Source organism: Rattus rattus, chromosome 17 (assembly GCF_011064425.1).
Source record: "Rattus rattus isolate New Zealand chromosome 17, Rrattus_CSIRO_v1, whole genome shotgun sequence".
Classification (NCBI taxonomy): Eukaryota; Metazoa; Chordata; class Mammalia; order Rodentia; family Muridae; genus Rattus; species Rattus rattus.
The window spans coordinates 43,606,587-43,627,896 of record NC_046170.1 but is presented as its reverse complement, the minus strand read 5'-3'; the positions used below and the strand labels follow the sequence as shown (position 1 = coordinate 43,627,896).

The 21,310-nt window shown below is 49.7% G+C and overlaps 1 protein-coding gene across 1 annotated transcript; it reads left to right on the top strand.

The window, feature by feature from the left end:
• Positions 1–16,681: 16,681 nt before the first annotated feature.
• On the top strand, positions 16,682–17,197 carry LOC116886322 (bolA-like protein 2). Its single transcript, XM_032887770.1, has one exon. It carries the CDS (start codon positions 16,747–16,749, stop codon positions 17,005–17,007), a length of 261 nt encoding a protein of 86 aa, XP_032743661.1. The 5' UTR covers positions 16,682–16,746; the 3' UTR covers positions 17,008–17,197.
• Positions 17,198–21,310: the final 4,113 nt, after the last annotated feature.

Below are 21,310 nucleotides of genomic sequence, written 5' to 3'. Positions count from 1 at the left end.
TGAGTAGTATTGAAGGTGCTTCTGGCTGTGGCTCCTGTAGCAACATTGTATGTGCGGCTGAGTGGGTGACTGTGTGTGCTGGTTGGGTTTTGTCACGCTGACACAAACCTAGACATCTCTGGGAAGAGTGAACCTTAATTAAGGAAGTGCCCATACAAGATTGGTCTGTAAGCAAGGCTGTGGGATGTTGTCTCGATTAATGATTGATGTGGGAGGGCCCAGCTCACAGTGAGAGATTATCCACCCTGAGTAGGTGATCCTGAGTTGTGTGAGAAAGCAGGCTGAGCAAGCCATGAGAAATAAGCCAGTAGGCGTCATTCCCCCGTGGTGTCTGCTTCAGTTTTCCTCTCCAAGGTGCTTTTGGCTGTGGTGTTTTATCACAGCAACAGAAACCTAAGGCAGTGTAGGAGGAGCCTAGGAACGTGTCCTAGCACATATTATACTCATGTTGATTACACAGACTCCTGACTGAGTGCAAGTGTGATGCGTCTATCGGGTGTGAATTCTGGGGGACTCTGCCCTTCAGGAACAAGATGGCAATGGCTATGTCTGCTACAAAATTCACGGTGATTACCCACCCTCAGAAGGTCCTCGCCAGGCTGGGTCCGTTAACATTCTGTTACAGGAGGGAAGAGTAGGGAAGGTCGTTGGACCCTCTTGAAATTGTAGCTACCTAGATCTCTCCCCCATGCCCTGCATGGGTTGTCAAGAATATATGAAGGGTAGAAGGTTGACCAGTGGGTCCCTATCTGTAAGGGCTCTCAGGAAGTCATCTCCCATGCTGGGACGGGACTTTTCAGTGATGTGCCTGAGTCACCCATGTTCTTCTCAGTCACCCCAATAAACCCACTGGTTCTCAAAGCTAGATTTAGGTCAAGTTAGTTCTTTGGCCTGTTAGGTCAATACCCCAATCTGGGGTGAATAAACATTTGGTCACATCTCCCCAGAAAAAGTTACACACTATGTGTGTGTCTGTGTCTGTGTGTGTGTGTGTTTGTTTGTGTGTGTGTGTGTGTGTGTGTGTGTGAGAGAGAGGGGGGGGGAGATGGACAGACATCTGCTTAGTCTCTTGTTGCATGACTAGGCTCTGGGGGGAGCTTCCTTTTCCTTCTTGAATCCCCATGCATACATAGTGCCTGCACCTTTTCTGTTCATAAGGGAGCCCTGGATGTCTCTCCAGTGCATTTTACCTTCTGCAGAGACTGGTGAGCATGGAGGCAGGGCAAAGTTCTGTGTTCTGGAGATGGAACCAAGTGGATTCCTTTCTGTTCCCTGAGAGCCCCTAGGGCAGAATTGCCAGCAAAGAAAACAGGGCTCAAACCCCCTGCTGACACCTGAGACACAGGCGCAGGAGTGGGGTGGGACCCTGAGACTACCCCTAGCCGAAGACATCAGTTTCCTAAAGCATGCCTTCTAGTGGCACAGCCTGTAGACATCTGGAGCGGGAGAGCTCAGTAAGCTTGCAGCAGCCGCGGCTGCCAGGCAGTCCCAGTCAGGTACTTATGCTTCCTGAAACAGCAGCCCCAGTGAAGCAATCACACATTCCGTGATTCAGAGGCTGCAGCTGTGCCCACATTCCAATTACTGCAGCATAACCCACTCCCTGTCATCATCTCAGGGACTTCACACTCAAAACTCCAACTGACGGAAAAGGCACACCGAGTTGAGGAGGCAAGCCTGGCCCCTGCATACGCCACTGTGGTGGACCCCGTGCACACCTCACTGTGCCCCCGAGCATCAAGACTCTGCGCTGTGGCGGGCAGCAGAGTAATTATCACCAGGCACCTTGGGGGTGGTTTCATGGGAAGGAAATTGTCTTCGCCCTCACCTTATGAGCCAGGCAGACAGGCAGAGGGCAAGCCCCGAGGCACTGGCCCAGGGGCTCCACAGACGGGATAGCCTCGGTCCGGAACAGCCGTAAACCTGAGAAGGGTGACTGCGTGCGTGCGTCATGGGAAGGTGCGAGGGCAAGCCCACACGTGTCCTTGCTGGGGGCAGGGTCATAATTTTATCTCTCTCTGCTTGGGAGGAGAGAATGGAGTACGATCCTGAACAGAAGATCACGTGGCTAGGCCAGCTCCAGCTCTGACATTTCTGTCCTTTCTGCCATGCTTCCCAGGCCTGCTCCAGGGCGAAATACTCGCTCTTCACTCTGCGCAGGAGGGGCCCAGGCTTCCTGAGCAAGCGGCAGGCAGAACACCTGGATTCCATACCTCTAACTGGGAAGGCAGCACGGCCGGCTCTGCAGGCTCACAGGAGCCGGTGTCTTCGTCTGCGGTGTAGGCCGCACGGCCCCTGAAACCACTTCTTCCATCCTGGGAAGGCTCAGCATCTCCCACCCTCCTCTCCCCATACAATGCGTCCTTGGCTGCTCAGTGCAAGCCCGGTCTCCACGCCCTATGTATTCCTGGGTCCCTTCTATTCCGACTGCTGTTCTGTTCCCTGGTTTCCCCCACCCTCACCCCTGGCAGGATCCTGTGGTGATCAGTGGACGTGTGCTGGGGCAGAATGTGGAGAAAATGGCTGACAGTAACATGAATCCACTGGGTGGGGCGCACCCCATTTTCATTGCTGTTCTTTAGCTGGTGGCAACAAACTTTCTTTGTCCTTGGGGTTTAAATAGAGACGCTAAGCCAAATATGGCGGCAGATGTCCGACATCTTAGCACTCAGGAGGTAGACATAGGAGGATTGCCTCAAATTCAAAGCCATCCTGAGCTATACAGCAAGGCCTTGTGTCAACATAGGAAAGTCAAAAATTAACATGCTTTTTAAACCCATTGCTGGGGACTTTAGACAGGTTCGCTAAGCAACGCTGAAAGATTTCTGCTGTAGCCTGGGATGCTGTCACACATCTACTAATTTGATACCTTGCAAGATGTTTCTCCTGTTTGTACCAAGACGTTAGGCCAGTCACAGAAGTAGGTAAGGAACGGCTGCTTACGGGGCTAAAGATAGCCCCAAATAAGTAACAATTCGGCTCTGAACATGCAACATCCCAACTCCTCCAGCCATTGACGTTCTTATCGGTTAAATTGCCCTATAAAGGATCAGTCAGTGGGAAGTGATTCTGTCTAGGCAGGAGCTCTTGTTCCTGGAGGAATGAACGGTAGAGGCTGTGATCTAAGCCCTTCCTACTGTCCTGCCAGCTCCTACAGAAGTTAACATCCAAGGGGCACTCCATGTCTGCGATCCCCTCTTCCTCGTGTGTATAGTGAACCCTTTGTGCTGTGTGTTCAGAAAGGGAGAAAAAATGCCCCTAATAGGAAATTAAGAGGAACTGCCAGGGAACCGCCATTTGCAAATTAAGCTGGTTGGGGGCGGTGTCAGCAGGTATGGGAGAGGACCGCTCTGAAGAAGCCTGCTTCTCAGGCAGGATTTATTTTTCATGAGCTTTTATTGTTCTGCAGTTTTAGATTCTATTGCTGTATGTCCATCTGTCACAGGTGACTGGGCTGTCTGGAAGGAAGTGGGTAGGAGGCGCCCTCCCACACAACCCCATCTAAGGACCAAGGAGGATTTGCTAAGAAATACTAAAGAAAAGCCCAGAAATTATCTGCCTCCGAGAACCTGTGCAAAGGCATTTCAGGGGATGTCCTGAGTGGACGTGATGAAAACTTAAAACCTTCAGAACTGCTGGACTGGAAGTAGCCAATACATGAGGGACTGTGTTTTTCCATCCATACCCCTCCAGGTGTTTCATATCTAGATTATCCCAGTGTGTGTGTGTGTGTGTGTGTGTATGTGTGTGTGTGTGTATGAGTGTGTGTGTGTGTGTGTATGAGTGTGTGTGTATGTATGTATATATGTGTGAGTGAGTGTGAGTGTGTGTATGAGTGTGTGTGTATGTATGAGTGTGAGTGTGTGTATAAGTGTGAGTGTATATATGTGTGAGTGAGTGTGAGTGAGTGTGTGAGAGAGTGTGTGTGTATGAGTGAGTGTGTGAGTGAGTGTGAGTGTGTGTTATGAGTGAGTGTGAGTGTGTGTGTATGTATGAGTGAGTGTGAGTGTGTGTATAAGTGAGTGTGATTGTGTATATGTGTGTGAGTGCGTGTATGAGTGTGAGTGTGAGTGAGTATGTATGTGAGTGTATGTGAGTGTATGTGTGAGTATGTGAGTGTGAGAGAGAGAGAAAGAGTGTGTGTGTGTGTGTGTGTGTGTGTGTGTGTAGGGTATCTTCCTCAACTCTTTTCCCCCTTATCTTTGAGATGGCGTCTCACTGAATCTGGAGCTCCCAATTGACTTGCTGCTCTGGGAGTCCCAGGGACCCTCCTGTCTCCACTGCCCCAGTACCTGGATTGCTGTGCCTAGCTTTCCTCACGGATGCTGGAGAACAAGGTCAGGCCCTCTTGCTAAGGCAAGCACTTCAACAGAGCCATCTTCTCGGCCCCCAGATGCCTCTGTCGCTGGCCCCCGAGTGGACTTCCCCACGCACTCCTGCATGCTAGCATTCAACAAGTCCTACTTAAGCACGCATTAGAGCTCCCTATTAGAGAGGGAAGTACCACCAGGGCGGTCATGATCTAGCGTACAACAGCATCAAACAGCCTGCAAATTCTTGGCAATTATAAGTAATATTGGCACAGACAGTTATGGGCCAGTTTTTGTGTGACTTCAAACTCTCATTTTTTTTTTTTTTGGTAACAACAACAACAACAACAACAACAACAACAAGATACCCTGATGTGGTTTGCCAGGTTATACGGTAATGTGTATGGAATGTTTCTGAGAATCCACCAAACTGTCTTCCAGATGGCTGCATCCTTTTGCATTCCCACCAGCAACTCAGGAGAGCTCTGGCTCTGCTCCGTTTTCAGCGCTAGCTGTATCACCAACATTTCTTACAGTTTAGCTCTCTCGGTAGGCGGTAGGCGGTACAGTGTCTCCCAGTGGGGCCCGAGCCTGGCGCTGTAACCGGGCGATAGTGAATCCAGCCTTCTTCCCATTGCTATTTACTTGCCTTTCTTGTTAGCATTCCAGCACTCTCCTTGGGTGCCCTTAGCTGGAATTTAAATAGAGGACTCCATTAACAATCGAATGCGGGGCACCAGAAGCTTCTGCAAGTGAGTTTTTATACAAAGGCTTCTGGGCATTTTGACCTTCCTGTGTGCACAATGTTGCCCGAGAGGGGGCAGAGCGGGCCGTGCTCCCCGCAGAGCTGGCTATGATACTATTTTCCTGTGGACCTCATCCTGTGCATCTTGGGAAGCCAATTCAGGGAGAGCCTGCTGTGACTCAGAGAGAGAGGAGGAGCAGCTCCATAACCCTGGAGGCAGAAAACAGTTTTCCTCTGTGCAAAGTATGAGTTGGCTTGCTTCTCATTTAGTGGCCCCCTCCTTAACGGGGCAGTCCTATTTGAGAATCTGACTTTGAGAATAGCCCAGCACAGAGACTGGGCTGACGAGATGGCTGGAGGAATCCTCCCCCACCACCCCCCACCCCACAGGTCGGTTCTCTCCGTTAGGTCTGTATCTTCTGTCCTCAGAACTTATCTCCTCCTACCGAGCTCGTTTTTTGTATAAACTCCATCTCATTCCCAAATGACACAAGCCGGTTGATCCCCTGCCTCGCCTTGTTCTGGTCCTGGCTGATGTCTTTAGGGAGGTGGCAGTGCTCTGAGCTCTTCTTTCTCCAGGGCTTAGACATTTGCAGAGGAGCCCTACCTTGTGCACCGCTCCGTGCTCAGCCTATCTGGTCCATTGTTTATCTCGTCCTAGCCTACCCTCAAACAAGGCCTATGAACTTGACATACGGTCACCCTCCTGAAGGGAATTTCTAGAATGTAGTTCAGGTGAAGGTGGGGACACACGAGGACCACGGATGCTGTCAACCGAAGGCTCTGCTCTCTCCTCTGGAGAAAACAGAATCAGGAAGGGTGGCCTGGTGCACACATAGGAAGGATCCCAGAGGACCGAAACGGGACGGAACTGGCCAAATGGTCACTCTCCTGGTAGAACCCTGTCTCGGCCTCCCTGCCTCCCTTCGCCGCCACCACAGAAATCAGTCTTTAACAATGGATGGGCTTCAGACAATATCAATCCTCAGATCCACAGACGCCTAACATCCTTAAGGCATCAGAAGAGGCAGCGAAGAACAGCTGTACCCTCCCCGGAGAGGCCCGGAGCTCGGAAGCAGGCAGGAACCTCGAGCGTAAATGAAAGCAACTGGAAACCTCGGATCTGCCAGAAACATTTCCAAGGTAAAGAAAGGGGGCTTGCGGGAGACCCGCAATCGGAAAAACACAGCACCATTTCATGTCAGCACCCCACTGGGCGGAGGATGTTAACAAAACCAGGCTGAGTGTTACCTGAATCCAAAGAATGCTCCTATTTGCCGGGGCTTGTCACCCGTGGGCAGGTAATATGCCCGTTACAGGCATTCATGTGCTTAATGTTGCGACTATTGTTAAGCTGAGCTATTTCCGTTTTTTTTCTCACAGGGGCAAGGTTGCTACAGCCCTCTTGGCATAAATTGCAGTGTTTCTCTTCTTAGCTATTTCCTCAGGCAAAGGCCTCAGAGGTCTCCGCGGCGGCGGCATTTTCTGATAGCCAGCCCTCACACTCTCTTGAAACCTCAGTAGATTCTTTCCCACAGGGTTTCCGGGTGACCTTGCCAAACCCAGCCACTCACTGTGGCTTGCCAGGACACTTGGTGGACATTAGGCAGTGATCCTCAAGTGCTGGGCGACAGCTCCAAGTGGCTTCCACAGAAGGAGACGCAGAGGTTTGCAAGCTGACAGCTCGGAGGGGGCTGGCTGCAGGCCTGTCAATGCTGGCTCAGGAGGAAGTCGACCTTTCCCCCACCTCTCTGCGGGATCCATGTCATCTTTGGCCTCAGACCGTGGGATGGAAAGAGTCTGAGCCCAATTCTGAAACTCATCCCTCCACAAAACACGAGAAAAGAAATTTCCTTTCTTTCTTTCTTTCTTTTTTTTTTTTTTTTTTTTAATTTTGAGACAAGGTCTTACTATGTAGTCCAGGGTAGCCACGAACTCAAAGCAATCCTCCTGCTCCTAGTGCTGGGATTGGATTACAGACGTGTGCTGAGGCAGGAAGACTATCCCAAGTCTGAGGCTAGCCTAGGCTACAGAATGAGTTTCGGGCTATCTTGGGCTGCAGAGTGAACCCCTGTCTCAGGAAAATGAACAAGCAAACACCGTGTTTCTCTGCTTCTCCTCTACAATGAAAACAGAAATGACTGGGAATGAAGTGTAAGGCAACCTGCCTCCCTGTCTGCCTCCCTGCCTGCCTCCCTGCCTCCCTGCCTGCCTGCCTGCCTGCCTCCCTGCCTCCCTGCCTCCCTGCCTCCCTGCCTCCCTGCCTCCCTGCCTCCCTGCCTGCCTCCCTGCCTCCCTCCCTGCCTCCCTGCCTCCTGCCTCCCTGCCTCCCTCCTCCCCTGCCTCCCCTGCCTGCCTGCCTCCCTGCCTCCCTGCCTCCCTCCCTGCCTCCCTGCCTCCCTGCCTCCCTGCCTGCCTGCCTGCCTTTCTGAGCACCACACACACTGAACCTGAAGACGCATGTCTACAACTGCAGCTCCCAGGAGGTAGAGGCAGGAGAATCAGAAGTTCAAGGTCGTCCTTGGCTATAATTCAAGGTTATCCTGAGCTACATGAGATCCCATCCTTTCTTCTTCTTTTTTTAAGTTATATGGCTATATTTTATTATTAAATATTTACTCAGTGAGACAGATGAAGAAAGCAGTCTCTAGAATCAAGTCCCAGGGGGAGTCTGTGTATGGCCCCAAACAGAACTGGATGGAAGTTCTGGGTCAGCTGCTTGCGAGTTGAGCAATGCTGTGCGACATCCCCGGCCGCTCTGGACCGATCTGGACGATGTGGAAGCAAACACGTGAGGTCTTCCTGTGGTTCCTGAGAGAACCAATCAGAAGCAGAGCTCTCTCGCCCCGCCACCTCGTCAGCCGAGCCCCTCATTCTTCCTGCCAAGGTTTTCAGCCTCCGCTGCCCTCCCCTGACAAGGTGCTCTGCGCTCAGACAGCCTGTTACCAAGCCTGCCCTGAGAGCAGCTCCCGAGAGGCAGAAGGCAAGAACTGACCTCTGCGATTTGCCCTTTGACCTCCACACGTGTGCTGTGGCACACTCATACCAAACACAACGTACACAAGTAAATAAATGTACTTTTTTATAAAAAGACCATCACACTAACTGTATTTTTTTTTCTTGAGACAGGGTCTTAGGTAGCCTTGGCTTGCCTCAAACATGCTGTGTACCCAGGACTACCTTGAATTCTCATCCTCCTGCCTCCACCTCCTAAATGCTGGGATTACAGATGTGTGCCAACCTGCCTTCTTTATGTAGTGCTGGGATCCAATCCGGGGCTTCAAGCATGCTAGGCAAGCACTCTACGAATTGAGCCGTATCTCCAGTCCTCTGGCTGTAATTTAATTAAACGTTATCACGTCCATGAATTATGAATGCAAAGAAAAGTGTTGTTTTTTATGAAAAAAGTAACGGGAAGGCTGAGAAGACGCCTTGAGGCTCGGTCGTTAGGATAAATCACTGTCAGACCGGGAGAGCCTGAGACAAGACGAGGGCAGAGAAGCGCTGAAGGCTCTCCAGACTGTCCAGGTGCTCTGGACACAAGCCTTCAAACCTTTGCTTCACCTCAAGGAATCCCAAATTAAAATGTTTGCTCAGGTGATGGATTGCAGATATGGCCTACAAAAATGGGTTTGGAATTCCTCCAAGATGGGACCTCAGTCTATCAGTAGATTGGCACTCATGAGTAAATTATAATGCAGAGATGCTTTAGGGTGAGTATGGGGCTGGGCGAGCCTCCCCTTCAGCCCACAGGTATTGTATTTTCATGGTGCTATGGGTTGAGCCAAGGCCTCAAACACAACAGGCTAGAACCCTTCCATTCAGCCCCAGGCTGGCCTTGAACTTGCATTCCTCCGGCCTCTGCCTCTTGAGTGGCTGAGTGCCAGGCCTGCACCTTGAAGACTGGCTTCAGCCAGCTTTAACAGACCACTATGCTGGTTCTCTTCACGTTGGATGAAACGTTGTCACAGGACTTGGCACTCACTAAATGTTAGTTCCTTCTCCCGCCCACTCCCTGCACCTTGAAAGCTGGATTTAGTTTTAACACCAAAATGCCACCCGGTCCTTTGACATTTCACCAGTCAGTGCGCACTGCCGGGGTGTCTTCACCCGCCCCCACCAAACCAGTGCTACTTGCACAGCATTTACCGAACCTTGAAATGTTGAGGCCCCCACATTTCCACTGTGGAGATTTATAAGCACCTTGCCCCGCGGCAGCAGAATATGGGCCAGAGAAAGGCATGGAGCAGAGAGCTCACTCATGGTCACTCAGAGTTTATAAAGACAACAGCACAGACGGTCCACAGCATCCTAATGATGGTGAACTTTGAGAGGCAGGGCTAATCTCCCAGCGCCCCTCAAATGTGGAGGAGCAGAATCAGTTGTTCTTTTTTTACTTGGAGGGTCAAGGAGTAGAAGGAAGGAAGGTTAATTGATTTGCTTGAGTCCTCACTACTGGTTAATAGAAAAGACAGGGAGAGGCAAGTGTTTGCACGAGGGCCTTGGTCTTGGGTCTTTGGGGCTGACTCCTTCCCAAGAACTCAGGAGAGCTTTCTGGCCACGTGAATGCCTTTATGTTGGCGTACGTTGCATGTGTGTGTAAGTGTACGTGTCAAGGCAAGCTGCATCCGAGCCCTTTGGCAAGATAAGCCCTGGAAACCACCCCATGTTGGGGACAGTTTGAGACTGAGGTAAAACTTGAGGCCTTCACAGCAGCTCGCCAAGGTATGAACCAGCAGCCTAACTGTATAAAACAGCAGGACTCCTTGGTCTTACTGAACCCTCTAGGCTTCCGGGGTTCCTGAGCACTAGGTGTGGCTAAACCACCTATGTGGTTTGTGAGACACTTAGGGAGGTTGGATAGGAAATGGGTCTATAGATTGTCTTCTATCTGCTGGGTGTTGGCAGATCTACAAACGTCAGCTCACCCTAAGGCACAAATACAGCTGGCCACGGACATGCAAGAGTTATGAGATGCCATTGTCTCTCCAGGACCAACCCAGGAGCCTCAGGGACTAAAGCATCATAAAGACTCACCAGGAAAAGGCACCGTGCCCAAACACCGAGGAGACTCCATGGCACTGTTCAGGATAAGAATTTCTCCAGAGTAGGAGGGAAGGGACGGGTACCTACAGAAGGGATTGTGAATATGGGCCAGATGGAAAGCGACACACTTGTTATTCTGTTTCCTGTGGCTGCCTGACATCAGTCCCTAGGTAGGACCAAAATTCCATCTGAGCCATCCATAACTCTGCCCAGGGCTTCCCGGACCCCTCTACACCATGAGTCCCTGATGTGGGATGGAGAGTAGGGGGTTACTAAGTATCAGACTCAGGGTGCTGCCACATGCAACCAGAAAGAACACAGCAGCTGTCCCTTGCTCTGGACCTGGCAGAGCAGGATATGGGATGAACCGTGTCTGTGTTTTTGTTTTCTAGTTGACTCTGGGCACTCAGCAAGAAATCCCTCAGACATTGTGAGCTGCTGGCAGCTCAGGGTAGACTTAGGGTCACATGAGTAATGGTGACCGCGTGCTCCACAGACAACACTGGGCAGATGGGAATGCATCTACGGGTTGAGAGGACTTTGGTGGGATGAGAGCTCTGTCCTGCTGCTCAGGGCAGGGTCTTACAATGTACCATGTAGGATTCGTCTTAGCTTTTGGGCCTCGGCTCTCAGGACGATGGGGGGTAATTCCTTCGTGGTTCTCTAGAGAAAGAGTGGCTGTGGGACTCTCTGCTTACTGAGCTGTGGGGCTCAGTGCTAGACAGACAGTTCACCTCAAGAGGGAGAGGTTATAGCAACTGGGCCAACGGTGTGGTATTCCCTAAAGGCACAGAGGTCAAGAGTCTAGGACACCATCCACATGCCATCTACCCAGAAGCCATCCCAGCAAAAACCCTAAGGCTCCCCACGGGGCGGCCTTCTGCAACTTTTACTTCAGATGGATGAGGTGGCCATGTGAGTGCCTCGTCTCCATGGTCTGATGTCTAGCCACCTTCCTACATAGGGAGCTATGAGGGGTTCTGTGCATGGCTCTGTGTGTGTGTGTGTGTGTGTGTGTGTGTGTGTGTGTGTGTGTGCGAGCGTGCATGTGCGCATGTGCATGTGTGTTCTGATCTGCCCCACAGTATCAGCAGCACGGGGGGGGGCGAGCCAGGTGATGTCCTGTTTGTAGCTAATGAATAGGAGGGAAGGCTGGCTAATTAAGACTCATTCGTGTCCGTCTCCTGAGAAGCAAGTGGCCGTGCGGCTGGCATGGAAAACAATTAACCCCACTTGAGTTCAGAAGCTGATGGAGTTGAGAGCTCATTTCCCTTCTGGAGCCACTAATTAATGATTCCCTTCCTTCCCCACCCTGGCTCCCTGTTCGGCTTCTCTAGCTAGCAGCCTCGCTTGTCATTCAGCACCGCTCCTGGCTGGCAGCGCAAAGGCAGACTTGGACGCCTATCAGAGGGAGCGACCACTATGCCCCGGGACGCTGACATCTGTTTCTGTTCAGTTGCTTCTGTTGCTCAGAAGCGTATCACAGCCTGATGAATGTGAGGAGCTATCCTGAGAGATGCCAGCCAGCAACCCAGAGGCACTGAAAATAGAAATGACGATGGCTTTTGCTCGGCAGGGTGAGGCATGTGGGTTTTAATGAGAAAACCCAGAACGCGCTGGGTAGACGAGGGGCCGCTGCCTGCATGTGCGTGGACCTCAGGACCAGAGACAATGCCGGAGGCTCGTAATTATCTTCGCCAGCAGCTGCCTTGAATTGACCTGGCTGTTTGCAAACACAGTCGTCTTTATTTGTGCTATTTCCAAATTGCAGCTCGGTTTCCCGTGCGCCTTTCTCTCTGTGTCTGTGGTGATGGCCTTGAAATTCCTCTCGGGTTAGTTTGACAATACAGCTTACAGGGGTCCTGTCAGGGCCTCCCAGGGAAGCCGCAGGCCCCGGGGACCAGAGGGACAGGGGACCTGGAGACCACTGCATAAGACCAAGGAGCAAGCAGACAGAGGGCTCAGCACTTGTACATGTTCAGAGGGAAATGCTCTGCTAGATAGATCGATCGGGACACAGGTTGTAAGAGTGAGCAGAGGCCAAGCAAGAAGGAATTAAAAAATGTTGAGGTGTGTGTGTGTGTGGTTGATTAGATACAGGTTGTCAGGTAGGTGAGTAGGTAAATAGACATGCAGATATGAGGATGAATTGATGAGAGGAATTTTGGGATGAACAAGAGACTCCATCCGTCATTCATTCATGTATTGAAGAATTTGCCCATGATCCTCCAGAAGAGTTTGGAAGAGAGGACCATTAAGTTTGAAAAACGAGGAGGTACAGGCCATCAGAATGAGTCCCCCATTTGGGGACACAGATAGGTCACTCAAGTTTACCATGTTTCAGTTCAGTTAACATGCATTAGGCCCTGACCATTGGACACTTTGAAGAGGAGATGTGAGGGAGAGCGTGTGGGTGTGCACCTGTGAAGGCCGCAGTCAGTTCTCTCCTTCCACCTTGTTACTGTCCCCACTGCCCCTCCACTTGTATGTGGGTTCTGGGGATCTGTATCAGGTTGTCAGGCTTACCTGTGTGCCAACCCAATCAGGGAGCCTGGTCCTGTGGACTATTTTATTTTAGGTCTTCTAGGGAGGACCATGACCTCAGTGCTGCCACAGACTGCACTGTTGATGTAACCATAATTTCAATGCTTTGTTCATCATCCTTTCTCTCGCACTGGATAGTTCCACTTAAGCATGACAAGCCTTTTGTTTGCAGATTCTTCTTTTTCTAGGTTTTTTAAAAATACCACCACAGATGGCAGTTACCAAGAAGTTGTGATGACCAAGATTTCTGTTTATCTTATAACTAATATACTGACTTTGGGTGGTGTAATGCTATTCCTGGTTATCAACCTGACTATGTCTGGAATGAACTACAATCCAGAGTTGGAAGGCTCCCCTGTGATCTAGATCTTGAGGCTGGAAGACAAGTTTCTGACCTGGATCTTGGCATGGAGATCTTGAGGCACAGTGGCTATAAAAAGCTTATACCATCACCCTCAGAACCAAGGTCGTCCATATTCCTACTAGGATGGCCCACGAAACCCCATTTATAGTATTCCACTGCCTTCCAAAGTCCCTAAATCCACATTCTTCCAAACAAAAGCATGGTCAGGTCTATCACAGCAATACTCCACTCCTGGAGCCAACTTCTGTCTTAGTTAGGGTTTTATTGCTGTAAACAGACACATGACCAAGGCAACTCTTATAAGAACAACATTTAATTGGGACTGGCTTACAGGGTCAGAAGTTCAGTCCATTATCATCAAGGCAGGAGCATGGCAGCATCCAGGCAGACATGGCACGAGAGGAGCTGAGAGTTCTACATCTTCATCCAAAGGAAGCCAAGGAGCAGACTGAACTAATGGTTCTGCACACACATGGACTCAGCCATACAGATGAACTAATAGTTCTGCACACACATGGACTCAGCCATACAGATGAACTAATAGTTCTGTAACACACATGAACTCAGCCATACAGATGAACTAATAGTTCTGTAACACACATGGACTCAGCCATACAGATGAACTAATAGTTCTGCACACACATGAACTCAGCCATACAGATGAACTAATAGTTCTGCACACACATGGACTCAGCCATACAGATGAACTAATAGTTCTGTAACACACATGGACTCAGCCATACAGATGAACTAATAGTTCTGTAACACACATGAACTCAGCCATACAGACGAACTAATAGTTCTGCACACACATGAACTCAGCCATACAGATGAACTAATAGTTCTGCACACACATGAACTCAGCCATACAGATGAACTAATAGTTCTGCACACACATGGACTTAGCCATACAGATGAACTAATAGTTCTGTAACACACATGAACTCAGCCATACAGATGAACTAATAGTTCTGTAACACACATGGACTCAGCCATACAGATGAACTAATAGTTCTGCACACACATGGACTCAGCCATTCTTAGCCTTCTGTCGCTTGTTGTTGTAAATAAATAAAAATAAAAGTAAAAGTAAAAACAAAAGCGGGTAAACGTTTTCCCTCAGGATGTTTTTCCCTGCTAGGGTTCCACACCTCACTGCCCCAGATATCTGCTGGATATCTTGGCAGAAACACAACCCAGCCACACACTTTCTTATACTGAGACTCTTGCTTAAGAGAACACACAACTCGTGTTTTTACCCTGCTAGGGTTCCACACCTCACTGCCCCAGATATCTGCTGGATATCTTGGGCAGAAACATAGCCCAGCCACACACTTTCTTATACTGAGACTCCTACACAAAAGGACACACCACACAATAATCTTTGATCCAATTGGTAGGATATAATTGCCCACTTACACATACAAAGCCCGGTACCATCTATCCCTTGCACCTTTTATTTACCATGTCTCCAGCTTCTCCTTCTCCCACAACGACTCCTTGCTTCTCCTCTCTCTCTCTCTTTTCTTTACTCACTCTCCCAAATATATCAACTCTTTTATGCTTTAGTTTCTCTTTCTCTTACAAAGATTCCTAGCTTCTCTCCTCTCTCCATCTCCTGTCTCTAAGCCTATTTTCTTTACTCACTCTCCCAAATATATCAACTCTTTTATGCTTTAGTTTCTCTTTCTCTTACGAGGACTCCTAGCTTCTCCTCTCTCTCCATCTCCTGTCTCTTCTAACCCTTCTCAGTTCCCCATCTTGTCTCTAAACCGTCCCCTTCTTTCTCCTCGCTTCCTACTCTTCTGCTCACTCTTTTAAACTGTCTCATCCTCCCCCCCTCCTGCTCAGGTTCCATTCGCTCAACTGTCAACAACTGTCCTCTCTCAACCTAACCTCTGAATCTAATCCCCCTCCTGCTCCTGACTCCTTCCTCTGCCCAAATCTAGTGCTCTTGCCTTTATTCCACAAATTCAGAGAAAACTCCAAGGCAAACCACAAAATGTAGATGACGTATTTCTTCCTGTCCACTTGGACCACTTTGCCAATCTGCTAGCCTTTGTGGTGTCCTCGAACAACCTGAACTTCATCGTCCTTTCGAATGGGCATAGACCGAACATTATACTTCTGCCTCAGTTCTTTGGAAAGCGGAGAAGACATGATCTTCCTCGGAACGTGAGAGAGAAGGTACACTGAAATGCCGTCTGCGGTTCGGTCAGAAGTCACGAAGGGACTGAACTTCATTTTGGTGGCTGCGATCCAGCGATGGCCGCAAAAGGAGAGAGGGGGTTTTTATTTCTTTCTCTTTTTTTTGGTTCTTTTTTTTTTGGAGCTGGGGATCGAACCCAGGGCCTTGTGCTTCCTAGGCAAGCGCTCTACCACTGAGCTAAATCTCCAACCCCAGGGGGTTTTTATTTCTTAAGAAGCTGAGGTAGATGCTATTGGGTTAAGCCAAAGAACAAAGAAATAGCACAGAAAAATCAGACAGGATCTGGGAGGTGCATGCATTTAATCCCAGTACTCAGGAGCCAGAAGCAGGCAGAGCTCTGTGAGTTTAAGGCTAACCAAGTCTACGTAGTGAGCTCCAGAACAGCCAGAGCTACAGAGTGAGATGTCCGTCTGAAAACAAACAAAAACGACAGAGGCAGAGAGAGAGAGAGAGAGAGAGAGAGAGAGAGAGAGAGAGAGAGAGGAATCTAAGAGAATCAGGCAGGAAGCTCCATCTCTGCCAAGCACACGGCCCTCCCGGAGCTGTGGGAAGGCACCAGGGTGGGAGCTGGCCAGACAACATTAGCATTCTTGTCCTTCGGTTTGCAGGGCCTCATTTCCTCAGCATTTCTGCACCTGGAAAGAGCATCTAGTGCAATTCCCACAGAAGTCCTGGAGGAGACAGTGAGTCGAATTTGAGGCCAGCCAGGAGCAAGGCCACCTGAGGTCACTTGGTCTGTCGATCGACAGTTTGAGGATGTAGCTGAGGTTCCACAGTGGTGTCTGTGTAAGTCCGGCCTTGTGTGGGAGGGAGTCCTACAGGGACAAGCAGAACAGGAAGAAAACGAAGAAAGGAACACTACATCCTGTGACACAGCAGGGGATGTGATCCGTTGCCCAGAGCATGTCAGTGTGGTCAATCTGCTTCCTGTGACAGACCTATGTGGTGTAGTGCCTGCAGGAGGACACCTCCCTGCACCACGGCTCCTGCTCCCTGCCACAGTTCAGATGTATACAACCAGCTCTCACAAATGAGCAAGGCTCTACGGAACCCTCCAACTGACAGCACAACCAGCTCATGGTGCCTGCGTAGTTGGGTCCACAGGACAGGATGAGGAGTCTGGCCTATTGCACCTCACTTCCTTTCCACACTCTGCTCTGCTCATGTCCTGAGCAGGGGCTCTTCTGCCTCCCTCCTGGGAAGCATCCCTCCTAGAGATGAAGAAAAGCAGAGAAGAGTTCACTCAGCCTCTTCAGGTCCCTGTTGTGATGGCTACCCAAAGGGCAGGCCCAGTGAGGCTGAGGGTGAGTGGCACGGAAAAGGAAATAACAGAATCAACACAATGAGGTAACTAGATTAAAGCAACCACAGAACTAATAAAGCAGTCCCTCCTGACGAGCAGGTAAGGAGACACAACATCTAAAGAATAAAGTCTGAGACAAGAGTGTCCATGGGAGGGAAGGCGGGGTGGCGGGACCAGAGGCGAGGTTCTGTTCACGCTGGGCTGTGGCCCCGCCGGGCTGTGGTCATGGAACTCAGCGCCGACTACCTCCGCGAGAAGCTGCAGCAGGACCTGGAGGCAGAGCATGTGGAGGTGGAGGACACGACTCTGAACCGTTGCGCGACCAGCTTCCGAGTCCTGGTGGTGTCGGCTAAGTTCGAGGGAAAGCCACTGCTCCAGAGACACCGGCTGGTGAACGAGTGCTTAGCCGAAGAGCTCCCGCACATCCATGCCTTTGAGCAGAAAACTCTGACCCCAGAGCAGTGGACCCCACAGCGGCAGGAATGAGGGACCCAGGCCTGAACGAGCATTAAATTTTAAACCTGGCCCAGCTGGTTTCAGTGTGCTGTTTGAAGACTGAGGCTGAGTCAAGGAAGTGGCTTTCCCCTCTCCTCCAGCCATTGTTTTGGCAAATTTGGATGAATTTCTTTCCTGAACCCTCTAGGTCCCAACCTAAATAGATGGAAGTTCTGTTCTTTTTATTTCCCCCGGGGCTGGGGGAAATCAGGACCTTGCGCTCCTGGTAAGCTTGCTCTGCCACACTGAGCCAAATCCCCAACCCCAAGTTCTGTTCTTAAAAAAAAAAAAAAAAAAAGTGTCCATGGGAACCTGAACCCCAGTGCATGAGGGTAGATCTCAGTCTGAGGCAGCCTGGGTTATAGAACAAGACCCTGTTTCACAGGAAGGGAAGGGAAGGGAAGGAAGGGAAGGAAGGGGGAGGGAGGGGAAGGGGAGGGAGGGGGAGGGGAGGGAAGGAAGGGAGGGGAAGGGAGGGGGGGGGGGGAGGGGAGGGGGAGGGGGGGAGGGGGAGGGGGAGGGAAAGAAGGGAAAGGAAGGGAAGGGGAGGGAAGGGAAAGGGAAAGGAAGGGAAGGGAAGGGAAGGGAAGGAAGGGAAGGGAAGAAGGAAGGGAAGAAGGAAGGAAGGAAGAAGGAAGGAAGGAGAAGGAAGGAAGGAAGGAGAAGGGAAGGAAGGAAGGAGAAGGAAGGGAGAAGGAAGGAAGGGAAGGGAAGGGAAGGAAGGGAAGGAGAAGGAAGGGAAGGAAGGGAAGGGAGAAGGAAGGAAGGAGAAGGAAGGAGAAGGGAAGGGGGAAGGGAGAAGGGAAGGGAAGGGAGAAGGGAAGGAAGGGAGAAGGAAGGAAGGGAAGGAAGGGACTGAGAAGGAAGGAAGGGAAAAGGAAGGGACACATCTGGAAGGGGAAGGGGGAAGGAAGGAGGGGAGGGGAGGGGGGGAGGGGAGGGGGAGGGATTCAATAAGGGAAGGGGATAATAATAATAATAAGGGAAGGGAAGGAAGGAAGGGAATAATAAAAGGGAAGGGAAGGAAGGAAGGGAAGAAGGAAGGAAGGAAGGAAGGAAGGGAAGGAAGGGAAGGAAGGAAGGAAGAAGGAAGGAAGGAAGGAAGGAGAAGGAAGGAAGGAAGGAGAAAAACTCAAGGAGGGAAGGAAAGGAAGGAAGGAGAAGGGAAGGGAAGGAAGGAAGGAAGGAGGACTAGGAAGGAAGGGAGAAGGAATTAGAAGGGAGAGGGAAGGGAAAAAGGAGAAGGAAGGGAAACTCAAAGGGAAGGAAGGGAAGGAAACCAATAACAAGGAAGGAAGGAACATTGGAAGGAAAAGGAAGGAAAAGGGAAGGGAAGGAAGGGAAAAGGAGGAAAAGGGAAGGAAAAGGAAGGGGAAGGGAAGGGAAAGGAAGGGAAATGGAAGGAAGGAAGGAAGGAAGGGAAAGAAAGAAGAATGGGAAGGAAGGACGAGAAGGGAAAGAAGAAAGAAAGGGAAGGAAGGAAGAGGAGGGAAGGAAAGGGAAGGAAGGAAGGAAAATAAAGGAAGGAAGGGAAAAAGGACTCAAAATCAAGGAAGGAAGGAAGGAAGGGAAGAAGGAAGGAAGGAAGGGAATGGGAAGGAAAAGGAACTTTAGGAAGGAAAAGGAAGGGGGAAGGAAGGAAAAGGAAGGGAGAAGGGGAAGGGAAGAGGGAAGGAAGGAAAGGAAGGGGGGAAGGAAGGAAAAGGGAAGGGAGGGGGAAGGAAGGAAGGAAGGAAGGGAAGGAAAGGGGTCTCAGGGAAGGGAAGAAGGGAAGGGAAGGAAGAGAAGGAAGGAGGGAAGGAAAAGGAAGGGGGAAGGGAAGGAAGGAAGGAAGGGGGAAGGGAAGGGAAGGAAGATGGAAGGAGAAGGAAGGAAGGAAGGAAGGAAGGAAGGGAAGAAGAAGGGAAGGGAGAGAGGGAGGGGGAAGAAATTGGCATCATTATGCACCACAGAGAGGTGCATAATCAGATGGCTTTCTTGGTGACCCCCTACCTAACACTTAAACAATTACTGCCAGGCCTAAACACTTCAGTAACTTTTCCTAACTCAGTCATTCTATGAAGGAGCCACTCCTCCAAAACCAAAGCCAATGCCAGGTGAAGATATCTTGAAAAAATAGAGACCAAGAGCGTGTCTTAGGATGCTGCAAAATCCTCAACGAAATTTAGCAAATCAGACTCAGCAGCACGGGGTCTCGGGCATAGCTCAGCAGGTGAGGATTCTTGCTGTGCAAACATTAGCGCTTGAGCTTGAGTCCCCAGAACCCATGAAGGTGAGTCAGGCATGGCACTTGTAGGCTGCCCATTCTCCAGTGGAGGGTCCCAGACTCATGTGCATATAAGCAGCACTATTTGGACTCTGTGGCTTATGATAAAAGGGTCGGGGAGAAGGAGGGGGGAGGAGGAGGAGGAAAAGGGGAGGAGGAAGAGAAGGAAGAGGACATGAAGTTGTGAGGAGGATGTATTGGGGACGTCCAGGAGAAGTGGAAGGGGGGTAATACAGGCATTGAATGATAAAAATACATTGAATACATATATAAAATTCTTTTAAATTTAAAAGAAGTTGGTGATGAATCCCCCTTTTAAAATGTTTTGCATGACTGCGCATACACCTGTAACCCCAGAACTGACTGAGGGAAGGAAGGTGAGGCAGGGGGATCACTGGGCTTGCTAGTCACCAGTCTAGCTTCAGCTTGAGTGACAGGCCTTTTCCCAAGGGACTGAGAATGACAGGCACAAGTGATGGGACACATCTGGCTTCTGCACAAGCCCATATGTATATACATATGGCACACAGAGAGACATTCAATAATAACAATAATAATAATAATAACAATAATAACAATAATAAAATAATGGTGATAATTCAGCATTATATGGAAGGGACAATATGTCAGGGCCAAGTGTGATTTGCCCTTGGACAATCAATCAGTATAACACACATTATAAAGGGAGAAAAACTCACAATTATCTCAACTGGCACAGGAAACACTTCTCAGGAACTCAGCACATTTTAGTAAATAAACTCAATAAATTAGACTAGAAAGAAATGTTCTCAAAATTACAAAGGTCATATTTAAAAGAACCCACAGCTATCATCAAACTCAATGGTGAAAGATTGAAATTTTTTCCATCTCAAACCAATAACAAGACAAGAACATTGACCTTGGCTGCTTCTATTCGATAGAGTAGTTGAAATTTTAGAGAAATCGGGCAGAGAGAAATGAAATTTCCAAGGTACCATATGAAAAGGAAGAATCTGATGATTTCTATTCAAACAGCATGGTCTTATATGGAGAAAATTCTAAAGATTCTTCTCAAAAGAAAAACTTTTTAAAGCTAAAAACTGAATTTAAGAAAATACAGGACACAAAACCAACACTCAAAAATCACTTGCATTCCTGCAAATTCACAATGAGCGCCTCAAAAAGGAACTTTAGAACTGAGAGCAGGGTGGGACCCAGATTGTTCCTCCTTAAGCCATCACTGGAGAACACTCCTCTTGCAGCAGTGGGAACTGACAGGGACCCACGACTGTGGACCACGCGGTACTAACTGAGATGAGGGTCCTCGTCAAACCCCTCCCCTCACGGCTCAGGGGGTCTCGGTGGAAGAGGTGCTGGGAAGATTCTAAGAGCCAGAGGTGCTCGGATTACTCCAAAGATACAGTGTCTTCCAGACACAACGGGGCTGATGCCCACAGAAGCTCAGACTGTAGCAGCACACAAGATCAAGCTAGACGGGGTCCTAGTGCCAAGCGGGGAAGTGGACATGGGCTCCCGGACCTAACCAAGAAGCTATATGTCCTTGCTACCCACTGGCAACGGGGAGGGCCTACTCCGAGCAACTGGCCGGCATAAAAGGAACTCAGAGATACTTTGTAGGCTTTTTGTCTCATTTTGCTTTGTTCGAGCATTTTTTTTCTTATCAGTCTTTGTTTATATGTTTTGGTATTAGTTTCTGGGGGCTGGGGTGTTCTCTCTTTCTGGTTGTTCACTCTCTGGTTATATGTATGTTTCTAACTGTTTCTTTTAAAGAGAGAGAAAAGGCATGCAGTTGCGTGGGTAGGGAGTTGGGGAGGAGCTGGGGAAGGTGAACCTGTAGTCAAAATGTACTGTATGGAAAACGTTCAGTTACAAATAGTAAAAGAATACAGGCGCAGGGCTGGGGGGATGCTCAGTGGTTGGAGGCGCTTGGTGCTCTTCCAGAGTTTGGTTCCCAGCACCCAAGTTGGGTGATACATCAGTTCCTAGAGATCTGACGCCTTCTCCTGGCCTCAGTGGGTACCTGCACTC